Source organism: Rhinolophus sinicus, linkage group LG07 (assembly GCF_036562045.2).
Source record: "Rhinolophus sinicus isolate RSC01 linkage group LG07, ASM3656204v1, whole genome shotgun sequence".
Taxonomy (NCBI): Eukaryota; Metazoa; Chordata; class Mammalia; order Chiroptera; family Rhinolophidae; genus Rhinolophus; species Rhinolophus sinicus.
Genome location: NC_133757.1, coordinates 1,904,168 through 1,931,353, shown reverse-complemented (window position 1 = coordinate 1,931,353; position 27,186 = coordinate 1,904,168). Strand labels below are relative to the sequence as shown.

The 27,186-nt window shown below is 48.0% G+C and overlaps 2 protein-coding genes and 2 long non-coding RNA genes across 7 annotated transcripts in view; 2 read left to right on the top strand and 2 right to left on the bottom strand.

Moving 5' to 3' along the window:
• Positions 1–11,603, bottom strand: part of LG07H10orf143 (linkage group 07 C10orf143 homolog) — a 28,155-nt gene extending 16,552 nt beyond the window's left edge. The window contains exon 1 of one of the 2 annotated variants that reach the window (XM_074338794.1): positions 11,181–11,603. In XM_074338794.1, the coding sequence (XP_074194895.1) occupies positions 11,181–11,249 (69 nt within the window). In that variant the 5' untranslated portion in view covers positions 11,250–11,603. The remainder of the gene's footprint in view (positions 1–11,180) is intronic. The other variant, XM_074338795.1, reaches the window with a different exon arrangement.
• LOC109445695 (uncharacterized) lies at positions 3,477–11,160 on the bottom strand. The gene is made up of 3 exons (XR_012498351.1): positions 10,916–11,160; positions 10,195–10,456; positions 3,477–4,053 (listed from the first exon to the last, which is right to left on the bottom strand). It is a non-coding gene; the product is annotated as an uncharacterized LOC109445695 (long non-coding RNA).
• A 20-nt stretch (positions 11,604–11,623) lies between the features above and the next one.
• On the top strand, positions 11,624–14,240 carry LOC141572872 (uncharacterized). 3 transcript variants are annotated; one of them, XR_012498350.1, is made up of 3 exons: positions 11,624–12,509; positions 12,917–13,097; positions 13,701–14,240. It is a non-coding gene; the product is annotated as an uncharacterized LOC141572872 (long non-coding RNA). The 3 variants fall into 3 exon arrangements; XR_012498349.1 differs by having other exon boundaries at positions 11,624–12,571; XR_012498348.1 differs by having other exon boundaries at positions 11,627–11,935.
• A 10,897-nt stretch (positions 14,241–25,137) lies between these two features.
• The window catches only part of GLRX3 (glutaredoxin 3), a 29,203-nt gene continuing 27,154 nt past the window's right edge, over positions 25,138–27,186 (top strand). Inside the window, exon 1 of the mRNA XM_074338793.1 lies at positions 25,138–25,294. Within this exon, the coding sequence (XP_074194894.1) occupies positions 25,206–25,294 (89 nt within the window). The 5' untranslated portion in view covers positions 25,138–25,205. The remainder of the gene's footprint in view (positions 25,295–27,186) is intronic.

Sequence of the window (27,186 nt, the reverse complement as noted above, 5' to 3'; positions counted from 1 at the left end):
AGTACAAGGTAGAGCAAGTATACACGAAATAAGGAGACAGACGATCTAGACGCTATCAATCAAGGTAGAGCCTATGGCTATATCTTGAACTCTACACCCTGATGACAGCAAATACACATTCTTATCAAGAACCTGTGGCACAGTCACAACAACTGATCATACATTAGGTCACAAAGTAAATACCAACATAATGTAGAAACTACCTCCTTAAGGTAGAAATACTGCAAACAACACCTTCTGATCACAATGCAATAAAACTATACATTACTAACAAAAACAAAACACAGAAAGGTGCTTGCACCTGGGTATTTAAAACCCCCATCACTGACTCTTAGGTGAATAAGAGGAAATACAAACTAAATACAGACTCTAAAACAAATAATGACAAGAAAACATTACATATCAGAATCTATGGAATGGTTTATTTAAAGCAGTAATCAGAGAAATAGTCATTATGCTAACATTTTTATCAATAAAAATGAAAAAAATAAAATTAACAAATAAATCTCAGCTCATGAAAACTAGAAAAACAACAACACAGTAACCCAAAAGAAAACACAAGGAAGGAAATAATTGAGGGAATACCTGATTGATGAGGTAGAGGTTTTTCCATTGTAAAACAGATCTAATAAATCTAAACTGTAGGTGTTTTTGTGTGGTGGGAGGAATTAACAAAACAGACAATCCACTAGCTAAGTTGATCAAGAAAAAAGAGGTAAAAGCACAAATGTAGAAAATAAGAAATGACGAAGAGGAAATAACCAGTGAAAACATACACTAATTGAATGGTCTCAGCAACTACATCACACGTGGGTTTGAGAGAGACTCGCACCCTCCACAACCCTCGTGTCTTCTCCACATGAAGCAACTGTCCCATTCCTGGCCCTTACTGAGTGTCCCTCTTCTTTAAATTTAACTGCATGCTCTCCTGCAGACCCTCATTAAATTTAATTTGATTTCCATGTTGTATTCTAGCATATCAAAATATAATCAATCATTCTGCCAAATACTGCAGTAATCATGTTAATGCTGCAGTAATCATGTTAATGCTGCAGTAATATTAATGCTGCAGTAATCATATTAATGCTGCAATAATCATGTTAATGCTGCAGTAATCATACTAATGCTGCAGTAATCATATTAATGCTGCAGTAATCATATTAATGCTGCAGTAATCATGTTAATGCTGCAATAATCATATTAATGTTGCAATAGTCATGTTAATGCTGCAGTAATCATATTAATGCTGCAGTAATATTAATGCTGCAGTAATCATGTTAATGCTGCAGTAATCATGTTAATGCTGCAGTAATCATGTTAATGCTGCAGTAATCATATTAATGCTGCAATAATCACAGTAATCATCTTCACGACTTGCAAATAATGTGGCCTCCTGCACCTTCACCTACATCAGATGACAGTACTGGAGAAGAAAAGACCAAGGGCCTGGAGCTCTGGTCATTCGGGATCTGCTCAATCTTTATACTGTAAAAAGAGGGTGAAAAGACATGGAGACAACCTCAGTGTCCTTCAACAGACGGCTGGACAAAGACGTGGTACGTACACACAACGGAATACGGCTCGGCCAGAAAAAGATGAAATGCTGCCATTGCAACAAAATGGATGGATCTTGAGAGTATGATGCTAAGTGAAATACAATGGCTGGAAAAGGACAAGAACCGTATGGTTTCACTCCTATGTGGGATATAAAACAAAAAGCAACAAACAGAAAATAGAAACCAAACTCAGACCACACTATGCTGGTTACCAGAGGGCAGGGGGAAGGACGAAGAGTGTAAAGGGGGTCAGATACATGGTGACGGAAGGAGACTAGACTTTGGGTGGTGAGCACATAAGAGCGTACACAGGTGTCGTATTATAAAGCTGTACCCCTGAAATCTATATAATGCTATTAACCAATGTATCCCAATACATTCAATTTAAAAATCAGGTGTAATGTGTTAAAACTGGTTTACTCTCAACTTTCAATAATCTGTGCTAAAGGGAAAAGGTAGAAATACTACTTTATGCCTAGGTCTCCCTTCCCCATCAGTGACACCAGTCGGCTAGGAGCAATCATCTTTTCCCTTGTTCCTCCTGAATAACGTCAGACCTGCCAAGAAGGAAAGCACAGGGCATGGACGGACGAGTGAGAGGCAGAACCTACACTGACGATGAAACCTGGACCCTCTGGGGCTCCATTCTGAACCAGTTCTGTGGGCTCACCTAACGTGTGGCACATGAAGCTTGGCAGACCTGTGATCGTCCATGGTCCAGCTGGCATCCTTCAAGTGGCTCAGGTCAGGCCCCCACACACGTGTGGCAGGCGAAGGGGGAGCCACTCTGAGACCAAGGTGCTGGGTGATGGCTGGGTGACGGCCGGGCTCCTCCAGGGACGTGATTACGGGCTTGGTGGCCCTCGGCCAGCTGAGTGGACTGAATGATTCATGTTCCTGCTATTTACTGCGGACACGGAGAGCTGACTGTACACGATATTGACCTGGACACTTACTTGGCAAACAGCCCAGTGCCGGGGGTGGTGGGACCCAAGCAAGTGAAGGCTGCAGAGGCACTTAGCTCCAAGGTGCGCGCATGACGGGTCACTCTACAGCCTTCTGGAGGGGGTATCAGCCTTCCTAGAGGCAGGTGAAGATTGGCCACCTGGCTACAAAGCCCCCATACTGTAGAAACAAAATTAAAATCCTGCGTGGACACAAAGACCCCATTTCTCCACAGTAACTGAAGACCGGTCCAACAGCAACCTCGCCAGAGAACAACTGCAGGAGCAACATGACCAAGACACTTGATAAGATGCATAAATTAAAATATAAACTACAAACTACGTCTCACGTTCCTCAACGGTGGAACAGAGGTGGCAGGTCTGGGAAAGACACGCTGCCCTCACTGCGGAGGCCGATCGCGCCTTTGTTGCCCGGGACCTTCTCCCCTATTGGAAGTGAGGGGGCCCCAGTGAGCTTGAGGAGAGGGCCTGGGCGGCTGGGAGGGAGGGGCAGGTGCTAAAGGCTTCACGGCTCCTATGAAATTTGAGGCCCATGAGGAAGAGAGAAACCAGACGGGGATGCTGTCACCCCACAGCTGGGCACACACTGGTGAGCCCATGAACAGAGCAGGGAACAGGGCACAGAGAAGACACAGGTCAGGTACCAGCACTGCGGGGGCTGAACTCGGACATGTGGCCACCTCCCAAAACCCACCCTCCACTCTACTAGGGAAGAATGTGGAGAATAAAGAAAAAAAAGACACCAACTTCCTTGCACACTTCGACAGAAAATCAGCACAGCCAGAAAATGGCACGTCCTTAAAGATTACACACCTTGAATTGAACATACGAGCGTCTAACATATATGCTAATATGTGAGTTAGGTATATGCACCATGTGTTGGAATACCAGTGTAAATCATTAGAATGCAGTAATGCAATCAACGGCGTCTACACACACACACACACACCCTTCATTTTGAGGATTTGTATTGACTAGTGGCCTTTATTCTGAAGATCATGTGCATTATAAGTGTGTCATGCTGGTTAATTGCATCCTAGCTGCCGGAAACAGTTTGTCCAAGGAGGCGTTTTAGTTTAGTTTGGTTTAGTTTTCATTCCACCGAAGTAAAAACAGTTTACTTTTGCTGATGTGGATGGAGGAGCTGACGTGGACGTCCACCAGCCCTGGACACAGAAGTGTCACCGCTGACGAACTCGACTGGCAAGGCCCGTCACACCGCCATTCAGAAGAAAGCACGGTTTCCATCACAAAGTGTCCTCCTCGATGACACTTTCATCTGGAAAATGACCTTGCACTTAGGAGGTTTGCTCTACAACACAGTGAAATCTGGCACCGTGTCAACGCCAGAGAGGACAGAGCGAGGATTCCTGCTCTCCACTCCCATGTCATCAGGGCGAACGGGGCTCGAACCAAACAGATCTGAACGTACGGTGCCAATCCAGCTTGGCAGAGAGAAGGCGATTTCTGAGGAGACGACCAAGAGCCCCTGGTCAGAAGGGTGCCAACTCAACTCTATGAGAGCTGGTTATCTGAAGGAAGACAGCAGGGAAGAGCAAAGAAAAACCAGTCACTTCTAATCCACGTAAAAAGACATCAATGCACACACTAGACTTACTGAGGATGAATTTTACGCTTGCAACATTTATCAAGAACACTATAACCTGAGTCATACTCCGGATTACAATTAAGGACCTTAAGGCAAGCAGGCACACACATTTTCTTACAACAGACAGACCCTAATGAGCATCCCTTCCCATCACAAAAACTAGCTTACAGTGTTTCCACATTTCTGTCATTTGATCCTCACAATAATTCTGTGACACGGGAAGAGCAGGGAATTCTATTTCTATTTCATAGATGAGGAGAAGAAAGTCCAAAAACCGAGGTTAACTTGCCTGATGTCCGATGATTTGAAATGTAAGACCTGGATCTTCAGTGTATTTTCAGTCACAGACAAGACTGAGAAATACAACTAAAGAAGCACTAAAAGTTAAACCGTGTAGGAAAAAGATTTCTAGTCTTAACGTAAGTCTACAATAATTGAGGCAGTGTGTACAGGAACAAACACAGAACTGAGAATCAGAAGAAAATCCTCATATTTATGGCTAACCGACTTGTCAAAGGTGCCAAGACAATTCCACCAAGAAAGAACGGCCTTCACAAAAAAATGGTGCTGCCACGATTCAGTATCCACATGCAAAAGGAGGGACTTAGGGCCCTACCACATATGACAGATGAAAATTAACTCAACATGAATAAGAGATCTAAATGTAAGAACTAAAGGCATAAAATTTTTAGAAAAGAACACAGGAGAAACTCTTTGTGATCTTGGGTTAGAGATTTCTTAGATATGACACCAAAAGCATGATCCATGAAAGAAACAAATTGATAAATTAGACTTCATCCATATCTAACTTTCGGACTTCAAAAGACACCATTAAGAAAGTAAAAAGTCAAGCCACATCCTTGGAGAAAATGCACATCATACATATGTTAAAGGATTTGTACCCAGAATATATAAAGAAGTCTTTCAATTTAACAAGACAAATAACGTAAGTTTTTGAATGGGCAAAGGATTTGAATAGTAATTTTTCCAGCTAAGATGCACAAAATGCCAATAAGCACATGAAAAGAGATTCAACATCATTAGTCCTAAGAAAAACGCAAATCAAAAACACAATGGAAAAAAAACCATAACCCACAATGGGATACCACTTCCCACCCACCAGAATGGTTACAACCAAAAAAGAGACAATAGCAAGTGATGAGAAGGGTGTGGAGAAACTGGAACCCTCATTCACTGCCCGCGGGAATCTAAAGGGTGCAGTTGCTGTGGGTACAGTCTGGAGATTCCTCAACCTGCCAAGCACAGTCACCCTATGGCCCAGCAATTCCACAATTAGGTAGCTACCCAAGAGAAATGAAAACATCTGTCCACGCAAACTTGGACGCGAATGTTCTCGGCTGCATTGCTGATAAAGCCCGGAAGTGCTAACAACCCAAATGCCCATCAGCTGATAAACAGGTAAAGACAATGTGGTCTGTCCAGACGATGGAATACTGATTAGCAACAAAAATGAGAAAGGCACCGATTTTCCACATGGATGTACCTCAAAACCTATTATGCTAAGTGAAAGAAACCAGTCACAAGAGACCACATATGAACTATTCTGTGATTCCATCAATACCAATTGTGGAGAACAGGCAAACTCAAAGAGACAGAAAGTGAACTGACAGTTGCTTAGGACGGCGGAAGCAGGAAGCAGGGAGTAGCCGCTAACGGGTGCCAGGATCCTTCCCAGGAGATGGAAATGTTGAGATTAGATTGTGGTCTTTACACAACTGTGAATATACTGAAAAGACGGATCTGTGCATTCCAAAAGAGTGAACTGTAAGCTATGTAAATTATACATAAAGCTTTTTTTAAAAGCGGGCAAAAGATTTTTTTTAACAGTTCACCAAAAAAGTTCTGAGTGATGAATAAGCACATGAAAAGATGTTCAAAATCACTAGTCATCAGAGGACATCAGCTTCGTACCTATTAGAACAGCTGTCATCAGACAGACGGATGCGCATGTGGGCAAACAGGAACCCTCATAAGGCGCTGGCAGGGTGCACTCTGCAAAACAGTTTGGCAGTTTCCTAGAAAGTGAAAACATAAATCTACCGGGGGACTAGCCATTCCAGTCCTAGGTGTCTACCTAACGGAAATGAAAACGTGTCCACACAACGATCTACATGTAAATTTTCCTAATTTTCAGCACTGTTCATAAGAGCCAAAAAGGAAAAGAAGGCCTAATGTCCATCAACTGATGAACGGGCAGACTGAGCGTGGTCTCCTCACAGACCAGAATATGAGCTAGCAATTAACAGGAACAAGCGACTGACGTGTGCTTCTTCATGGACGAACCTGAAAAACATGCCTTGAAAAAGAAAGAAAATTTTGCAGTATGTGACAACATGGATGGGCTTTGAGGACATTAGGCGAAGAGAAATAAGCTAGACATATACTGCATGATTCCACTTATAGGCGGTATCTACAATAGTTAAATGCATAAAATCAAAGGTTGGTTACCAGGTGGGGAGGGGAAATGGAGTCATTAATCAACAGGCATAAAGTTTCAGGTAAGTAAGATAAATAAGCTTAGAAATCTCCTGTCTAACATTGTACCTACAGTCACCATTAGTGTACTGCACATGTAACATTTGTTAAGAGAATAGATTTCATGTTAAGTGAAATAAAATATTTCACTTATAATAAAATAAAATAAATTTTAGAAAACAAGTCTCAGTAAACTTAAAAGGGCTCAAGTCATACAAAGTATGTTCTCTGACCATGCTGGAATTAAATTAGGAAGCAATAAAAGATCTCTAGAAAACCCCAATAGTTGGAAACTAAATAACACACTTGTAAATGAGAAATGCATCAAAGAAGAGATCAAATGGAAAATTATAAAGCATTTTGAATTGCAAAAAATGAAAACAAAACATACCTAAAACTGCACTAAAGAAAAACTTAGGGGGCGATGTATACACCGAATGCCGACAAGAGAAAACAGGACAGGTATCCACCCAATGAACTCAGCTTTCACCCTAAATACCACCTTAAGAAACAAAAGAACTGAACCAAATGTAAGAAGAAAAGAAATAATAAAGATCTGGGTGAAAGTTAATGACACAGTAAGTAGGAAAGCAATCTAAAAACATCAACAAAACTTAGAAAGACATTCAATATTCACAGAAGACTCAATATTGTTCAGACGGAATCAAATTAATCTATAGATTCAACACAATCCCTACCAAAATTCCAGCTGCCTTCTTTGCAGAAATTGACAAGGGACCCTAAAATTCGTATGGAAATTAAAGGGCTCAGAACAACAACAAAGAACAAAATTGGAGGACTCCCATTTCCAGGTTTAAAAACTTACCAGAAACTACAGTAATCAAGACTGGTACTGACATAAGGATATAGACATAGATCAACAGAATAGAATTGAGAATCCAGAAAAAACACCCTCACATTTACAGTGTATTCGTTTTCAACAAAGGGGCCAAGGTAATAACAAGGGAGAAAGAAAAGCCTTTTCAACAAACAGAGCTTTGAACAATTTACTACTATACGCAAAATAATGAGGTTGGAACCTTACCCGACACCATACAAAAAACTAACTTGAAATGGAACATAGATGTAAATGTAAGAGCTAAAACGATGACTTTTAGAAGGAAATAGGGATACAGAATGGGCGAAAAAATACGCAAATCATACATCTGTTAAGGGACTTATATTTAGAATACATAACAAGTTATTATAACTCAACAATAAAAAGACAAAAAAACCCAATTAAAAAATGGGCAAAGGATCTGATAGACATTTCTCCAAAAAAGATACACAAATGGCCAAGAAGTACATTAAAAGATGCTCAAAGTCTTAAGTTATAAAGAAAATGCAAATCAAAACCACAGAGAGGTAACACACAGGATGTCTATAATTTTAAAAAACAGATAACAAGTTTTGGTGAGGATATAAAGAAACTGGAAACCTCATACACTGCTGATGGGAATATGAAACGGTGCCGTCCCTTTGGAAAATAATCTAGGAGTTCCTGAAATGTTTAAAGATAGTTACAGTTACCACACTGACCCAGAAATTCTACAACTGGTATATACCCAAGAGAAATAAAAACATGTCCATACAAAAATTGGAACATAAATGTTCATAAAAGCATTATTTATAAGGGCCAAAAGTCAAACTATAAACATGTGTAGTTTGTTATACCCCAACAATGGCATTAAAAATAAATAAAAAGAAACAGAAACAATAAGCAAAACATCCTAATACCAGCCAATGAATTAATGCATCCTTCTATTTTATTTCTAAAGGACATCGACTAAGAATGGAAAGAAATAGCAACAGAGGAAATGGCTGCTTAGCCTCGGGATCAAAAGCTCGGAAAAGGATCCTGAATCAGCTCTGATGGAACCCGAATGGTACCGAGTGGACCGTGAGCCCAGGCATCTCAGGTGTGCTCAGAGCCCTTGCTCTTTCAGGAGAATCTTAGCGGAGAGGAAAGACTGAGTGGACAAGACGCTTATGTGCTCCCGGAAGACAGTTTCATTCTGAAACATGTGGTGTGGTGAGTGGCGTGGGCAGGGGGACTGACAGAGCCAGCACGGGATGCCCCACGTCACAGGGTCAACCTGACTGAAGACTTCACTTCTCTTCTTCCAGAGCCCAGAACACTGCTTGGTATATAACAGGTGTTCAAAAAACATCTGCCCAAGGGACACAATAAACACCACTGGTACCTAACTGCTACACGTGTTACCACATTAGCTAACTTCCCACAGTCAGAATTACCGAGAGGTGCCAGATGCCAGCTCGGCACGAGCCCCACTTGCGAAGCTAGTAAAGATGGGTCCCGGCTGCTGCAGTTCCTAAACCTCCACTGGTGGTTACAGCGCACAAGGTGCAGAGCCACGGGTGTGTGGGGGGCGGGCAGAGGGGAGGAAAACTTGGGACAAGAACTTGAACACTTTATTGACCTCAATCTGGATTATTAGATCAAAGACTAGGACACAATACAATATAAACAAGAACTTTATCAAATTAGGAGGCCACACACACCAGGGCAATAAGACACCCAACTCACTCTTCACTGGTCCAAGTATTGCAACCTGAAGCTGGGCACTTCATTTCAGCAATTTCAACCTGAAAGATCATTCGAAGTTTCTTCCAGAAGCCTTTCCTGTTCTTTCTGATCAATAATGACCCCTGGTTGCCCGTCCCTGACAGCCCGTGCCATCACACTTTCCATCATTTTATGGCCAACTTAGGACTTTATTGCAAACCCTCCTGTTTCAGTTCCACAAGTCCCACAGTGGAAGCTGTAGGGCCCGGTGGTTAAGGGGGCAGGCTTTGCAGGCAGATGGCAGGGCTTCAGACCTCGTTCCTCCACTTACTAGCTGGGTATCCTTACGCCAGCCAATTAACCTCTCTGTACCTGTTTCCTCACTCACAATAACAGGGTGCTATGAAATTCAGATAATCCAGCCGGTAACCACTCCATAACTCGCAGGATGTACCACATCTCTGCTAAGCGTCTCAAAGGCCGGACACTCAGCACGGCCTAACTGCAATGCCTCGTTTTCCCCGCCACAGCCCCACACCGACCTTCTCTCAATAAAAGCACCACTTTTATTGGGAGGTGCTTTTATCACAAGGCTGGGAGTCATCCTGGACGGCTCCCCGTACACTACCTTCCACATCCACTCCATCAGCAAGACGTGTTAGTGCTTCCTCCAAACTAGAGAGCTGAGTCTGTCTACTTTCACCATCTCACCGCTGTCTCTGCCCAAGCCTCCGCCACCTCTTGTGATCTATATGTTCCTTGCCCACCCCTCACCTCACCCCACCTCCACCTTCACTCTGACCACCATCCTTGTCATTTCCACAGAGCTGCTCTTAAAACGTCAGTGTGACCCTGTCACTTTACTATTTCCTTCCCACTGTATGGACTGTGAGCACCGTAGTAATGAGCCAGCACTGACCACGCAGAAAAGGACAAGCAAGACTCAGGGGTAGTAGCAGGGCTGAGACAGAAGGAACTGGGTCCCTGGATGTCATCGACCTGTATTAGGGTCCCTATGCTCCACCTCCCCAGACCGCTCACCTCCATACTGTTATGTAGCAGAGAATCAAACTTCCACCTTGTTTGAGCCAATGTCGTTTGAAGTGTCTCTGCTACAGAAGCTAAACCTAGTAACATGGTCCCTGAGTAGGGTGCAGCTGTGACAGTGGCTTCGTGGTCAGGCAGTGGGTGGCGAGGAAACAATGGTGCAGGGAGAATGCTAGTCACTCGCTGTGCTGTGCAAAACACGTGAAAACAACGTAGGCTGCATTAACTCTGAAGACAGACCCTGCGCTCATCCAGCCTGTAGTCCGGAAGAAGCAAACAGAAAAGTCAGATGCTGGGTACGCTGGCTGCTCTTGGCGAGGACCCAAGACGTAAACGAGGTGGAGGAGGAACCAGCAATTTGCAGACAGAGGCGGACGACAGCAAAGCTGCCCCGAGGCTCTGCCTTCCCGCTCGTCCCGCTGCTCTTTCAGTTCCCTAAAGGGCCAAGCGCTTTCCCAGCTCCTACGCTGTTTCCCCTTCCAGTCTCACAGGCCTGATTACCCACCCACCCTGCCTATCACCTCTCATCCTGTCGACCCCGGTCAAAGCACTCAGCCCACGCCCGACCGACAGACGACTGCTTAACTAGTACCCCGACCTCCCGCAGCCCAGCGCCTGCGCGTGTCGACGGGACTCAGAAAGAAGAGCGTGCAGACCGTGCGGCACCACGTGGACTAGACACCGAGTCACAGGCGGCGCAGGGAGCCCCGCGCACCTTTGAAGGACCCTGGTCTCCAATCCCCGGGAGCGTGCGGGTCTGGCGGCGCCCGGGTCCCGCACCTCTGCGCAGGCGCGACCGGAGGATGGGCCACGCCCACCCGGGGCTCCACGCCCACCCGGGCTCCGCCCCCACAGGTGAGCCGGGCGGCTGCCGCCAGGCCTCCTCCTCGTCTGGGCCGCCGGGAGACACGAAGCCCACTGTGGGCCCGCCCAAGGACACCGCCTTCCCGCTGCTAACGCCCGTGCCCCGGGGGACTTACCGCGTCCCCGGGAACCTGCAGCTCCTCCGGCTTCCGCCGTCGCCACCCGCCCAGCGCCACAGCGTCCATTTGGCCCACAGGCCAGAGTCCGCGGACTTCTCATCCACACCCTTGGCCGACCGCCGCGTCCACGCCCCCTTCCCTCACGTGTCCCGGGGAAGCCAATGAGAGACTGGGACAGGGCACCGCAAAGACGCGTTTGAGTCTTATCCGGCGAGTGCCGCAGGCAGGAGTAGCGGAGACCAGAGTTCTCTGGACATAATGACACGTCTGCCCAGGTCTTTATTTCGCAGAGGGCCGGCCTGTCATTTCTTCGATCACTGAGTTGGCACAGACGCACCGAAGAACCTACTCTTTAAGGGTCCCGCCACGCTTCGACCACAGAGCTTGCATCTGCCGGAGGAGCGCCCGCCTCCTCGATTTTGTGATTGGTCAGTGAGCCCCGTCTGCTGTCGTCTTCCTGTGACTGGTTGGCTAATAGATGGCACAGAGAGCCAATCAGTATGGGCGAAGCCGCAGGGTCTCTGGGAATTGTAGTCCTGAGGAGGCGGCCTCACTTCCGGGAGGGAGGGACGTGGGACGGCTACGCGGCGGCACAGTGGTCTCAACCCGGGCTTTGCCTTCTGCACTATAGCTTCCGGCCCGAAGGCCCTGGGGCCGCCCCACTTCTCTGCAGGCTGAATGAAGGCTGAACTGCCGGGGCCCTCGGGCTGTGCAGAAGGGGAAACCGAGGCCTCGCCGCCCACGCGCTCGGGGTAGGGTTCCATCTATACGTCTCCTGAGCAGGGGCTCTATGCCCAGTCCTCTGCAAACCGCGGGCTTGGGCCCAACTCCACTGCGTTGGGCTACTCAGGGCCAGGAGTCTGTTCACACCTGTCCAGGCTGGAGGGCGCTCAGGCCCTGCGGGCCCCTGTACCCGTCACCCTCCCCACCGCCGAGCTCCCGCCCGCAGCAAAGTGCCCAGCCCGGGACCCATTTTGATTACTTAAAATTGGTCTAAACCCCTCCTTTGCTTTGGCTCGCGGGGGACGGGTCACCTAGTCTGGGTCAGTGGGGAGAAAAGGCGGTCTGTTAAGGCCTGGACTCTGGGGAAGATGTTCCCTCCTGTTTAAAAAGGGACTGTTTGGGTGGGCACTTGCGTTCCTCCCTGGGGTTGTGCCAGTGTAAGCTTCCTGGAGCTGCTGCAGCCCTCCTGTCACTGTGAGGGTGGCTGGTGGGAACTCTAGTGGAAAACAGGGAAGCACCCAGGCCCAGGCAACAGGAGCTTCTGAACCACCGAACAGCCAGCTGCCTCCCCGTCTCCAGAATTCTTATGTCTCTCGAGCTGCTGTGAGTTTACCGTTGCGCTACAGTTGAAGGCTCCGTTATTACAAAGCCCTGTTCTTAACCTGGTGAGATGTGTGAAGAAGCCCTGCTCACCTGGGCTACTCGCTACATGATGTTCGGCAAATTAAGTAGCTAATCTACCTTAGTATTTTCCTTAATAGAAGCTAATGACTCGGTATCGTGAGGCTTAAATGATGCGTTTACATATAAAATACTTTGAGCAATGCCTGACACAAACTCAGTATTCAAACAGTGGTTTCTTACGACTAGTAGTACTCCTAGGACTAATACTCCCACAACAGTTCACGTTGCTGGATCAGAAACCCTTGGGGGTCTTCAAGTTATGAGATGAATAAGGTCTGGGCGTGTAATTGTCAACCAATACTAAACTGACGCCAATTCACCAACAGGAATCCCTGATTTGGGGGGCTATGAAGAAGGAAATTATTCATTCCAACAGCTCAAAGACCTCTCCAGAAGTTGGGAAATGCTTTCCCCAAGCCACAGGGGAGCTGATGTAGAGAGAAGTCCCCACCACTGGTCCATGATTGGTCTGTTATGAAAATGAGGACTCCAATTTCTCACAATTTGGTAAAAAAAAACTATTCTTATTGGTCAGTGAATATGATGGAGCTAAGCTGCTCAGCTCTGATTGGATGGGGAAATCTCAGTCCTGTTGGTTGCGATGCAGTTCCAGGAATTCCTTTAGAAGGGCTGGCTCAAGAGGGCAGGAACATAGTGCAGGCAGGAGCTTAGTACAGGCTTCTCCCTGAAGTGCAATTTGAGTGAGAGGGCCCTGTTGAGAAAGGCTGCTAGGAACTGCTTTTCAATTGGAACCCAGTTAGCCACCAGGAGCCCTTCTTAGTAGGTGTCAGCTTTCTCAGGGTCCACATAACGTACAGCAGGGTGATTATAGTTAATACTGTGTTGTGTGCATGAAAGTTGCTAAGTAGATTTTTTAAGTGCTCACTGTGCGTGCGCACAAATGTAACTCTGAGGGGGTAGCATACGTGTAACTATGATACACGTCCAGCAGCGTCTGGGAAAACACCAATATTTCTGCTGCAAAAATGTGTGAATGTCCACAAATAGTCACCCTAAGTGAGATATAAAGGCTATAACTGCTCATATTCGTTCAAATGAGTTTGCTCCAAACTTAGGGATAACCTAAGTTTTAAAATTTTTGTATTTCAGGATTAAAAATCGGATACTATTGTGCACTGTACTGTTGCCTCTGCTGGAGATAGCTGCTGGGTAATGGGGCTGGAGGGGGCGAAGCTTAGCCCCTGACCTGGTAACAGACACTCTCCTCGATAAACTACACAGGCTCCCCTGAATTCTCTTCTCAAGTAGGCCCTGGCTCGGGGCTCCCATGCTCATCTCTGCACTGGCCCGTTTTAGCAAGAATCCTGCTAAGTCAGCTTAGCTAGAACCCCCCCAGCCTCGCTATCTGCTGGGCTTCCTCCCCCTCCAGCATCCCCCAGGAGATGTCTCATCACCCCGGCCCGCCTTCAGCAAGAGTCCTATTAGGTCAATTAGCCAGAATCCCCCCTTACCTCTGATGTTGGCTCTTAGTGATTTTCCACCGCTGCCCCCCACCCCACCTCACCATGCTCCACTTGTCCTGGTGTTCAGAGTTGAGCCCAACCTCTCCCCCTACTCCAAAACCCATTGCAGGGTCTCTACTTTTGTGATAGTCCCTGAATAAAGTCAGCCTTACCATTTTTTAACAAGTATCCTGAATACTTATTTCTTTAACATTGCATACAGCAATTGGTGTATTTAGAAGGATGCAGTATAGCTTAGCATGCTGTTTACCGAACATCAGTCATTTGGGTACCACCCACAACGTGTACACTAAACCTCTCCTACTATTTACCCAGTATATTTATTTAAATTCTTACTACCTAAAACTTAAAACCTTTAAAATTAATGTAAAACATCTGTGAAATGAGAGTTTAAAGTGCTCGTTATTTTAATATTGTGTTTCCCCGAAAATAAGCCCTAGCATGATTTTTCAGGATGACAGCCCCTGAACATAAAGCCGTAATGCGTCTTTTGGAGTAAAACTTAATGTAAGACCCGGTCTTATTTTTGGGGAAATATGATTTATTAAAATAAATACATTAACTATTAGAAGAAAACATAGGGAAAGCTTCATGACATTGGATTCCAGCATAAGATACCAAAAACACAGTCAACAAAAGAAAAGATAGATAAATTGGACTATTTGAAAATTAAAGACTTTTGTGCATCACAGGACACTATCAACACAGTGGAAAGGCAGCACACGAAATGTAGTAAATATTTGCAAATAATATATCTATCTGATAAGGTATTAATATCCAGGATACATAAAGACCACCCACAATTCAAAAACATAAACAACATGGGTGAAAAATACACAAAAGACTGGAATAGACATTTCACCAAAGGTGATACACAAATAATCAATAAGCACATGAAAAGATGCTCAATGTCACTAATCATTAGGGAAATACAAATCAAAACTGCATACCCATTATAAAAAACACACAAAAGTGTTGGTGAGAATGTGGAGAAATTGGAACCCTTGCACATTGCTGGTGAGAATGTAAAATGGTGCGGCCACTTAGAAACGCATTTCCTCAAAATATTAAAATTACCTTGATTCCACAATTCCGCTTCTGAGTATGTACACAAAATAACTAAGCAGAGATTCGAACACCCGCTTTATAGCAGCCTCATTCGCAGTAGCCAAAAGGTGGAAGCAACCCAAATGTCCGTCGACGGACCCAGTGCTCCGGGCACACATCACTAGGTGGTACCTCTCACTTCCAATTGGTGTCTGTAGCCTGCTCCAGAATGCTGGTGCCCGGACGGAGCCGGGCCTGCAGTTGGCACTCAGGACATAACTGCCCACGGATGGCAGAGACTTGACTAGCCAATTTTGCACCTGGATTTCATTTGATCCTCACAGCAATGCTGCCGGTTACGTTCGTGTTCAGGTCGAGAAGCAGGCTCAGAGATGCTACCTGTCATGCCCAGGGCTGCCAAAGGATGAAGTGGCACACCTGGATTCAGAACAGTGTCCCTTTCTACCCTCTGCTGCCCAACAGCCCTGGGCTCCTGTGAGCGCTTCTTATTAAGCTGCAGTCTTCATGCAAATGGCGAGTTTGATAAAATAAGCAAACAAACACAAGCTCTAGCACCACCATTTCTAAGGGCCTTAATTTGACAGGACAAGTGCAGGGCCCCCCAAGGGCCTTAATTTTAAGGGGCAAGTTTGGAGGGAGCAGGGCCTGGAGCGGCTTACATGGGCACCAGTGGTCTTTATTCTGAACACCCACCTTTGCATTTGGAATGACAAGGGCTTTGTCCTCCTAAGAATCTGTGTTCCCAGCATCCAGCAGACGCGGGGCCCAGAGAGGGCAAGGCTAGTGAATGGATGAGTTTAGCCGTTAGCTGTGTGGCTTCTGCTCCAGCCATGGCACCTTCAAGGGAGGTGCCCCCACCCACACCCCAGTCTGGTCTGGGCTGTGGTCAACTAAAAACCTCTGTAACATCCCCGGGATGTTAAGGAGAACCCAAACAATGCGAATGCACAAGATACCCACCAGGTCACCTCTCGTCTTCGTAATTACATCTTACATTTCTGTGTTCAGATCAAAATGTTACTGAAGCATGACCAGTCAGGACTGTCTCCAGGGCCCACACCTGGTCCTCAGCTGTGTGTTGTACAGGTAACCGGCATGGTCTGCTCACTGGGGACAGGTTGCTCTTCCCCAGGAGGGTCAGGATCCCAAGGATGCCCCCCCCATCCCCCAAGTCAGCACATGTTTGTTTTTCTGAGGGTCATGGTTTTGTCCCAATGTCATCTTCACTCAGGTGTTTTTTTATGATGAGACTCGGTATAAGATTTTTCTAAATGTAATACTTATAATGATCTAGGCATACTTCATTAAGGCAAAAAGTAAAATAACCCCCTGCTTTTGAACTTTCAAAATATCTCTACATGGAGAACTTCGTGAGCTCAGCCAGTGCCCTGTATTATTTACTGACCTTGTAACTATGCTCTTCAGGGATGACCAAAAATAGATAATTATTTACCATTGTAAGACTTTATGACCAGTGCAAATGAGAGATGTACAGGCTACTGGGCACTGTGCCCTGACCCACCCCCAATGTAACTAAACACTGGCTACGTCCAGAAGGCAGGGATCTGAGAGCCTGTCGTGTTGCGTTTTCTTCCTAGGTGCTATAGGTCAATAAAAATATTAGTAACTGCAAGTGTGCCTTCTAAAGCCCACAGCTTTAGCGTTGGCCAGAAAGCATTAACTGTGTCCCATTTTAACTTATCCCTGCTTCTAATGTCTTGGTAATGTTTGTTAAATGCCAGACACCAGTGCACTTTCTGTGCTGCGCCATGTTTCAACAACAGACTGAAATTTTAGCATGTTTTATATTTCATCCTAAAATTTTTTATTAGCAAGTGTATGAAGTCACATCGGTTATGTTTGATAATCCATTTTTGGCACGTATTCTCACATAAGTTATAGGGTGTTTTGCCTCTCAGCTCTCACAACATAGTACAGAGAAACCCCAGCACGTGGAAATATGACTGATGCCACATCAGTGTGTGGTTGGAAATAATAAGGATTATAAATGACTCACTAGGTATAGAAAATAAGGGGAGAAGACTTATTGGGGGGAAGCAAAAAAGCTTGCTCTCTTTATGCACAGCTGAAAGAAGGCACCGTGAAAGATATATTACTATTCACCTTTTTTATTTCTAAGGGGGTTTTTATTAACCCCTTTTTATCAATCAAAATAAATTGATTGCCAGTGAATGCAATATTTTCTGACTATTTGAAATTATAAAACAAAACCAAAGGCACGCAAACTCACATACTACATCTTCTGGCAAATAAGAGACAACCCCCCCCCCTCCAATGAGACTGTTAAATAGTGTTAAAGATTTTCTGGCCATTCCTTAAAACAGGATGTTTCATTTAAAGACAGGAATAGACAGGCCTTGGGACGTGTCTGGAATTCGGCTTTCTCCTGCTGTGCTAGTGAGCAGGTATTCCAGAACGCTGCTCTTTAACCTTTATGTCCCATCATAAAAGGACATGTTTCTGTGGGGTAAATACAGCAATGGCCAATAACTCGTTTCTGGGTGAGGAGCGATACAACCTGATTCACGGGAGGGAAAACCGGGTGGCCAGTACCCCACTGACAGTGCACCCTGAAGAGGCGTCCAGTCACACTAGCTGTGATACACAATCTACAGAAAAGAGAACATACACAACAGGAATAAAACCCAGCAGTTAAAAGGTGAGGCCCTGTGGGGCTTCCCGTGAGGGGCTATGGCCGAAGGCCTCCCTGGAACCGGGAGCTCTTTGGTTTCCCGCTCAGCCCTCAGGGCAGCTGTGCCTGGCAGGGCTGGCCGGGCCAGGCCTGTCTGCAGTTGGCCAGACAGGGCTCAGCACTGCTCTGGCCCTTGGGTCCCTGGCATCAAGCGTCACCCATTTCAGGGTCCACACGTCTGTCTCTTCCCCATTGTATCGCCTGTTACTCATTTCTTAGTTTAATAGATGTGAGCTGAAAATAGAGTATGTATCACAGTTAGAAAGTCCTAGGTGATACTGGCATCAACATTTTTAAATGAGATATTTCTTCTGATTAAAACGAAGTGGACGTGTGTCCTAGGAATGAGCGGATAGTAGACACTAACTTAAACTTGGGCTAATAATGGAGTCACGGCAAGTTTGGGCTTTGAGGAGAGGACAGGAGTGAGCACAGAGGTTTGAACCTTAGCGTCTCTATCATGAGAATGTGCACTACGGCCCCTTTATTTTATATACTTCCTACAGAGCAACAGGGCTACGCGGCGTTTAAACATCAGCGGGTTGCTTTTCTCTTTCCTTTTTTGTTTCATTCTAGAGGAAGGAAATTAAAATCAGCAATCATTCCACAGAAGAATCATCCCAGCCATTGAAATCCGAGGTGGGCAGGGCCGTTTGCAGACCCTCTGAATGGGGAACCCTTTCAGAGTTTGAAGCAAATCCAAACGGGTCACATGGCCCAGGGTTATTTTATTGTCACCATCTTCCTGAAGTGCCCCCCAGCCTCGCTGGGAGCAGCTGCTGACCCCTGGGCACGGAGGCCCCACGGCTGACCACGCGGGGTGCTGCTGGCATCACACAGCTTCCGTTCTGCTCCCTGGTCTCTAATGTGGCCACCGTGGTGAGTAGCATCACACAGCCCAGGCCAGACGGCTCTGGAAGAGGCTCGAGAATACAGATTTCAGATGATTGAAAGAAACAGCACTCGGTGTTCCTTTGTCCTGCACCCGGGGGCATGCCACCGTCATGTTTTAGAGGACACAGAGAACGGGAAAGGAGCCATTGTGGCACTTTTGAGGCACTGTGGCAAACATAGGGGGACTATGGTGGTCATGATCTAACTGTAGTTAAACTGATTAGCTTTCCAGGCTGGGATGGCACCTGCTCAGTGGGAGAAAACTGGCGACCAACTCTGTCCTTTGGCCATAGCTTGGACCCCAGAACTTAGCTGTGTCTCTAAGGGGTGTGTATGCGCTCTCAGTGTTCCCACACCTCTGTTCTCTGACTCCCTTCCACAGAGAAGGGCCAGGTCTGCTTGTGGTGCCCGCTGGACACTCCAGACGTCCACTCTGTGAGGTGTCGTCTCTATGCCAAAGCAGCCTGTGAGAGAGTGCCAAGGTCAGCAGGACAGAAGACCCTTGAGCTCACACGAGGCAGCGTGTGCGTGGGGCCCATGTCCAGAAGGGACCTTGTTGAGATGTGAGCTCTTGGAGCCGCACAGCCTGAAGTAGCTTGCCTGGTGACAAGTTCTTTGCTCTCTGAGTTTTGTAAGCGATCGTGTTTGTGACACCAAGGCAAACTCATCTGGGTCCTTAATTTCTCAAATTTGAAACAAGAATTACAAATAAAAGCAGAAAATTTACTCCAGGTATACTTGGAGAATAAATACACACGTGCGTACACACCATGGTGTTTTTCTGTAAAACACCTGACAAGATACCGTGCAGCTGCATATAAACGTACACAATGATGGCGAATGATAACCACCCCAAATCTGCATCTGGGTCATCACATGGGGAACTGGCCCTTTGCACCCCTTGTTGGCCCCACCCCTCCCGTGCCAGCATGCTTGCACATGCACGGTACAGACTTGGTAAATTGTACAGGGTCTCAAATACACAGCCGACTGAAATGGGAAGGGAGGGAGAAGGTGTGAAGTGTTGGCAGGTCCAGGGGAAGCACACGTTTTTGGTGGCTCAGCAGAGCATCCAGAGACACATCACCAGTTTGTGCAGATTCTGAATTGTGGCCTCTAGGTTGAATACAGAAAAGCGCTCAACAAAGGACGCCCCTTCCCAGCTTGAAGAGGTGGCTGATGCCACCTACAGCCGGGAAATCGGCACTGCAGCCCTCACCTGTCACCCTGTCTGGTCCTCCCTCAGTGAGGAATTCTGAGGAAATGAGAATTCATGTAGGATGGAAAATGGGCAGTCAACTCTCAAGATGAATCTTTTCCTGATAAATTGTAAACAATTAAAAACATGTTTAAAAATTATTTTGATGAGAGTTTTTGGAAATTGCACCATGGGAGTGAGATTTGTGAGCTACGTTTCTTACGTTTCCTCTAGAGAGTATCATATGGGATGCGGTCACATCTTCTTCCCCCTGTGCAGACAACTGCAAAACATTCAACCCAACACATATCTAGGTAGTCTTATCTTCTTAAAGGAAACTGGGTTACTGTGAAACCGTCAGATAACACACTTCTGAAAAGAAATGGAAGGTATTTTTATTGGCAGAGCCAAGATGAAGTATGACTTGAAACCCGTTTTACAAATAAACTTGAGCATAAATTGTCCATTCACTGCTTTGAGATCTTTTTTCACGTTTGAGGAGCTGTCAGAGGTCCTTCATAAATATGAGTCTTATTTAGTTTACTGGATATGTAATTCTTCTTTCCTTTGAAAATCATTATTTTTCAAGCAAGTACAGCAAAAATACAACCCATAAACATCTAGCTACGACAGCATAAACCACCTTTACAGCCCGCATGTACGTAGAGTTCTCCCAGTAAAAGCACTTCCTGGTAAGGAAGACAACACAGAAACTTGGCTGACTTGTGCCGGCCCAAGTTCCGGCTCCTACGGGCTGACAGAGGGGCCCTCACAGCCTTCCCACTTCCCTAGCCTGCATCGTCCTCGCTATCAGGGTGACAGCTGGAGCATCCCAACTGTCAGGCTGGCCCTTGGGCTGAGAAGGAGGGCTAGTGGCTTGGTAGGACCTAGAATCCGGTTTATGTCCACATGGTTTGTGAGGCTCCTTTCACAAAGCCCATTCTTGGGGCCACCAAAGCTAATGGACAGTGGGGTGATATTCCCTGGTGGGCTCTGGAGGGCAAGATGCAGACTGTCCACCTCTCGGTTCCCCCATTCTGCGTCCAGGTTGATGGTCTCTCAGCGAATGCTGTGCCAAGGATGGTGGCAGGGCTGGGCGTGGGGATGCAAGTAGGCTTAGGAGAACCTAGTCCGGGGATTCTGCTCTGGGCTTTGGTCCACCCGTCAGGGCTCCGGGGAAGGCGTTTGGGCCCTTCCCAGCCAGGCGCCCATCGGTCACTGAGCCCCTGGACATGGCCGTGGGCCCCCGGCCAGCTGTGTGGTTAGAGCCCGGGAGACTGGCACTGAGCTGACTCCTCCCGCGAGCTGTTAGCAAGTTCTCAGCAGACGTGCGGGTGCTCACTGATGCTTTTTATAGCAGCTCCAGAAGATATCGCAGCTTGAGAACAGAAATGAAAATATGTATCCTTCAGGTGCCAATCTACTGTACTTACAGTTTTACTATTTCTCTGCAGGGGGCCCCATTAATCTTGCAACAGTGAAATTCCTAAGGAAATTAATTCCCTCCAGTTGGGGTTATCCTCAACTGGTCTTCGGGGGCAGAGTAATTGGAATTTAAGAGTCTCTTAAAAGAAAGGAAATGTTGGCCACTTTACCTGAGTAACACACTTTCCAGTGCAAATGCTTCACCCATTAAAGCAGGCTCACTCCTTCCCTCCTGGTACCCTGTGTGTCTCAGCTCCTGGGGTGGGGTTTACAAAGACTCCGCCAGCTGGGGGTTCAGTTCCAAGTGCTCCTCCACTGGCTGTCACTCCTTTCCACTCTGGGTTATATGTGCCCACCTGGAACTCGGCACTGTGCCCTGCCTGCCATGGAGGATACCACCTGGCTGGGCAAAGGAATAAGCCAGGCATCATCAGAAGGGCATGGCTGCAGTATTTCCCTGCCTTTGCAGGAGCAGTAAGTGTTAGCTGTCATTACTGGGAAAACACACACACACACACACACACACACTCCTTTAGAATGGGGCAGTTTGGGCATAGGCTGGCATTCCTTTGCGACCTGCAGCTTTGTCTGGAGCTTCGCTCTCTCAGGCCAGGCCTCAGCCCCGAGGACCCAGAGCCCCAGCTTCCTGGTCCCCATGCTCCCGGCCCCTGAAGTGCCATACAGCACCTGGGGAAACCTAATTGTCCCATCCTTCTCAGGGCTGTGCTGCTGTCCTAGGAAAACTGTTCCTGGTGCCTCACCAAGAGGGGCCCAGGAGAAGCCCCTGCCCAGAGGGTACTTAAGATGAAGTGTCACTGGGTTCCAAAGGGGTCCCCACCTCCTTCACTGCTCCAAATTGGAACTAGGATGTGGCTAAACGATGCTTACATATGGAGTCAGCAGAATGTCGGTGCCTGGGATGAACCCACCCTGGGGACACAGGCCCAAATCAGCCCCCGTATCTTGGTTTCCAGTGGTTTTGAGCTTTCAAGCACTAATAGGGGCGCAAGGAAAAGCCAAGTCCAGAGTGTAACTGAAGCAACAGGCCAAACCAGTTTAATATGACAATGACAAGTTTTCTCCTCTGGGCCTGAACAAGAGAGAGAGGACTGGGCTGTCCAACATTGGAGCAGCACGTGGGATGGGGTGGCAGTGGGAGTGAGACGAGCTTGAAGCCCAACGGGAAGGCCCCGGGGTGAGGCCTGACAGTCACTCGCTGGCCCTTGCCTGCTGTGGGTCTGGCCGGTTTCCTTGGCTATAAAGTGGGGTAGGCAGTGAAGGTTTTACAGCTGAAGGTTGCACAGAATGCTAAATGCAGGCACGTGTGCAATCGCTTTGGAAGGCTGAAACCACCATATACCTGTGTATACACTTATGTACTTGGAACCCAGATGCCACAGCTCCCCAACATGCGGCTCGGGCTCAAAGCCGAATGGAGCAGTCTTTGTTGCCTACGTGAGAGCATTTTCAAGCTCAGGCGTCATCTGCTGATGTCAGGCCTGTTGATACCAACAGTGATAACTGCAAAAAGAGCAGGGGGCAGGACTGGAAATGTCTGGGAATGTTCCTAACTTTTGTTTTGAAGTAGGGAGTGCGCTCTGTAGCTGGTGTATGCTGCTTTCGGCAAATTCCATTTAAAGGAAAAATCAGGATTTTTAAAACAGCCACATTAGAGGGCTGCTTACTGTTTTGCTTTGTTTTTGAAAAAGAGCCATAGACCACATTTCCCTGGTGCATTACAATTTCATTGTTTTTTAAATTACAAGGCCAGTTCTGCTCTTTGAAACAAACGCCAATGACACTCAGAAGACTACAATGTGAGGCATGAAGGTCCTCCCTTTAAAACGCCCGTTTTCACTCTCTGGAGGCGAGCTCTCCTACCACTTTGGGGAGACCCTCCTGAAGGCCTCTTCCTATGCTACATACAGCCATGTACAGTTATATATTTGTGTACATATAATTCTGTTAAAAATGGTTACTGGAGCCTAACCCTGTTTTGCAACATGCTGTTTTTCCCCCGTTGAATTCCCCCCCCCCCCCCCCCCGTAGTAATCTCTCGGTTTCCTTTACTAAAAAGAAAAAAAGAAAAAAGAAAAAGAGTAACTAACCTTTTTATTTTAAAATAATGTGGAGTCACATGCAGGTATCAGAAACGATACAAAGAGACCTGTGTACACTTTCTCGAAAGATAACATCCTGCAAAACTGTAGTAGTGCCACACCCAGGATGCTGGTATCCATACAACCGACCCATTCTTTTCAATTGCCCAGTTTCACTTGTTCTTGTTTGTATATATTTTGTTCTATGCAATTTTATCACATGTTTGAGTATCTCCCACCACAGTCAGGAACAAAACAGTTCCTCATTGCTCTCCTGTTGCATTTCAAACACTGTAATTTACCATTGTCAGTAACACCTATTTCTCAGGGTGAGGCACATGTTTAATGGGCTCCTAACCGTCACTGTCAATGACCAGAACAGCGCTGCCAAGGGAAAATCTAGGGTGAGCCGCAAATGAAAGTCACTACATAACTAAATTTCTAGCAACCCCATTAAAAATACAAAAAGATGAAAATTAAATTTAATAACATGTCTCACAAAACCCAATATATCCCAAATGTTATCATTTCAACATGCAATCAATTAAAAATTACTAATGAGATAGATTATTTTTTTGGTACTACTAAATCTTTGAAACTCAGTGAGCCCACTTTTCCAGTAGCTGCGCGTGGCGAGCGCGCACTGAGCACGGCTCTGCCCGGCTCTAATGCAGACGCTGGGGTACGCACATCCCTGCCTGCCTCCACGAGAACTGAGCTGCTGGAGGAGACAGCACAGTTCCAGTCCGGTGAGATGTGCACGTGGAGAAGCGGCACAGGTGCCCTGAACACGACGGAAGGCTCCATCGGGCCTGCCCTCAAAGCCTGTCCAGAACCCCAGGGCTGTCCAGGAGGAGCCCCGCCTGTCTGGGTGGGAGCACGAACTGTCAGTGACGTGGGAGCTACAACAGGAGCGGCGCTTTGGAGAAAAGGCCAGGTGTGGTGTGGGGTCCTCCAAGAGGAGACAGCCCTCCCCAAAGCAGATGGCGACTGGGCTCTGGGGGTGGAGGGACTTGCCGTCGAGATGGAGGATACTCAGGGCATGGACATGACTCAGGCCGGAGAGTGTGTGCGGGGCCTGAGAAGTGTGGGAGGACGGCACCTGGAGAGTCAACATTAGGGCGATGCCCAGGGAGCCAGGGAAGGGCTCGAGGTTCGAGAGTATGGGGACCTGGAGGCCCGAGTGAGGGAGGTGCAGGGGTCCCGGAGCTGGGCCGTGTGCCAGGCGGCGCTGCTCCAGGTCACAATGGGTGGTGGGGGGCACCGCTGGACTCGGGTTCGGGTCCTTCAGGTCCGAATTCGAAGGTCTTCGTCCGTGTTGAGGTTCCGAGATGGCACAACCTCTCTTTCCCTGACCGCCCATCCAGCCTCACCTTGGTGTAATTTCATTTTAGGTTCAATTTTTGTTTTGTTCTGTGCAAACCTGACTTCACTTACACTCACATCACACGCACATCCTTGTCCCAGCTGCTGTGGGAGGTGCAGGGAAGGTACGGAGCAGAAAGCCCCGCAGGCAGGACTCCTGGCCGTCGGGGCCGGGAAGCTCAGGAGCAGTGCGCAAGCTCAAGCAGCCGGAAGCTTGTCCCCAGGTGTCCTCGTCTCGGCTGGTGCTGGCGCTGGCGCAGGCGCAGGCCCGGGGCGGGGCGGGCCCGGGGGCGGGGCTTCGCGCACAGAGCCGGAGGCCCCGCCCCCCGGGCCGCCGGCGCTCGATTGCTCCTGTCTGGCGGCGGCAGCATGGCGGCGGGAGCGGCCGAGACGGCGGCGCTGGCCGTGGAGGTCGGCTCAGCCCAGCAGTTTGAGGAGCTCCTGCGCCTCAGAGCCAGGTGAGCGGGGCGGCGGGCGGCAGGGGTGAGCGTCGCGGCGGAAGCCGGCCTCGCGGGACGGCGCGGCCCGGCCCAGGCGGAGCGGCCGGCGCGGCCCCGGGCCCTGGCCCCTCACCGCGGCGGAGGAGCGGGTCCGGCCGCACAGCCCCGGCGCGGCCCCTTCCGCGGTGTGACCGGCGGCGGCGGAGGAAGGCCGGGCAGGGCCGGCGCGGCTGCCGGCTGCGGGGCGTCTGGGGCGCGGGGGCGCCGCCGGCAGCCGCACCTACGGCCGCCCGGGCCGCGGCCCGCGTTTCCTGTTGGCCGCGCGGGCCGCTGGGGTCCGCCCGCCGGGAAGGCGCCGGGGCGGCGCGGGCGCGCGGGCCGCGACTGGAGACGAACGGGCCCCGTCGTGCCAGCCGCACTCTGTCGGGGCCTCCCGCCCGGGACGCCGTTCTCGGCGTGGCCCTGGCGGAGCGGCTCCAGCGCCCACTGCCCGGAGCCGGTGCCCTGCTCAGCCTGCGCCAGCCGTGCGCCCCCGGGCAGGTTCCGTCGCCGGGCCTCGGTGTCCGCAGCGGTGAAATGGGGCAGGACAGTGCCCGCCCCGCGGTTGGGCGCACAGTCGGCTGCTGCGGGTGACGCACCGCCCCGCGCGGCCTCGCGGGCACGAGCGGTCAGCGTTCGCTCGGCGTTTTCTGGACGGAGCGGAGGGCGCGGCGCTCGCACGCAGCAGATGCTCACGGACCTAAATGCGGTAGTTTTGTTGACGAACTTGAGTGAGAGACAGGTGCTGCTCTGGGCGAGTAGCTCGGGTGGCGTGTGCAGGTGAGACGGGGGCGCAGTGCCTTCGTGGAGGATGGGGAGGGTGCGAATAGCTGGTCCTCGGCCTTTCGTGCTTTAGGAAGGGGATGGAGTTGAAAGTGTTAACCACACAGCTCTTCTGGCGTTTCAGGGGTACCTGGAAAACGGTTTGTTTGAAAAGGAGAGGGGGTGACGTCTACTCATTGATGGAAGGTGGGTTCTGGTTCATCCCGCGCTCCACACATCTGAAAACAGCGCAGTTATGAAGTCACCAGAGGTGGCCTCTTAAAGTGAGCAGGGCTTGTGTGGACCTGCCCTCAGTAAATGAACTTGCTGCCATCTGGAAGACCATTTTGCTTTTTGTGTATTTCATTTTTTGAAACATTAAGGTCCTTAAGGTTATCACTATCAGGAAAAATTTAAATGTAAGTACTATTTGGATGTGTTCTTGTCACTGGTCTGTACTTGAAGTGACTCCAAAACAGTGCACCTTTTCTATAGAGAGAGTTTCATTGGGCACATGGGAAGTGATGCCTTCTATGTGGGGAAGGAACAAATCTCTGCAGCTTTTTGTGAAAATCAAAGCATTTAAGAATTATTAAATAGCATTCGTTAATGTAATAATTTAAAGTCTACTTTCCAAATCTTCACTTCTCAGTTTTAAAATTTCACATGAACTGAAAATTTTTCTTTGCTTAACTCAATCACATGTTTTACATGTTAGTGAAACCTCAGGTGGTCTGTACAGTGGGGATATTAATATCCATTTGCAGAGTAATTAAGGTTTTGCCTATTTGTAAAATGTTTACTAGAGTCTAGCATGTGCTAGTGTTTAAGAAGTGGTAGCTTGTGTTACCTGCAGATGAATAACTGTCGGAGCAGAACACCTGTAATAATAGAAACAGCCAGTAATGAGCACAAATTGTTTTACTGATGAAGAACCCAGGTTCATGGCATTGTCTGAAATCCCATGAATCAGGATTTCTCTAAAGGTTTTCCTTAAACAGTGCACCCTGCATTTTGGGCTGTCCGTGAAGATGGAGACAGTGCTGTTCCGTGTAACCCAAGAGAGGGTGATACATAGCATTTATGCTTGTTTCAGGTTTATGTCCTTA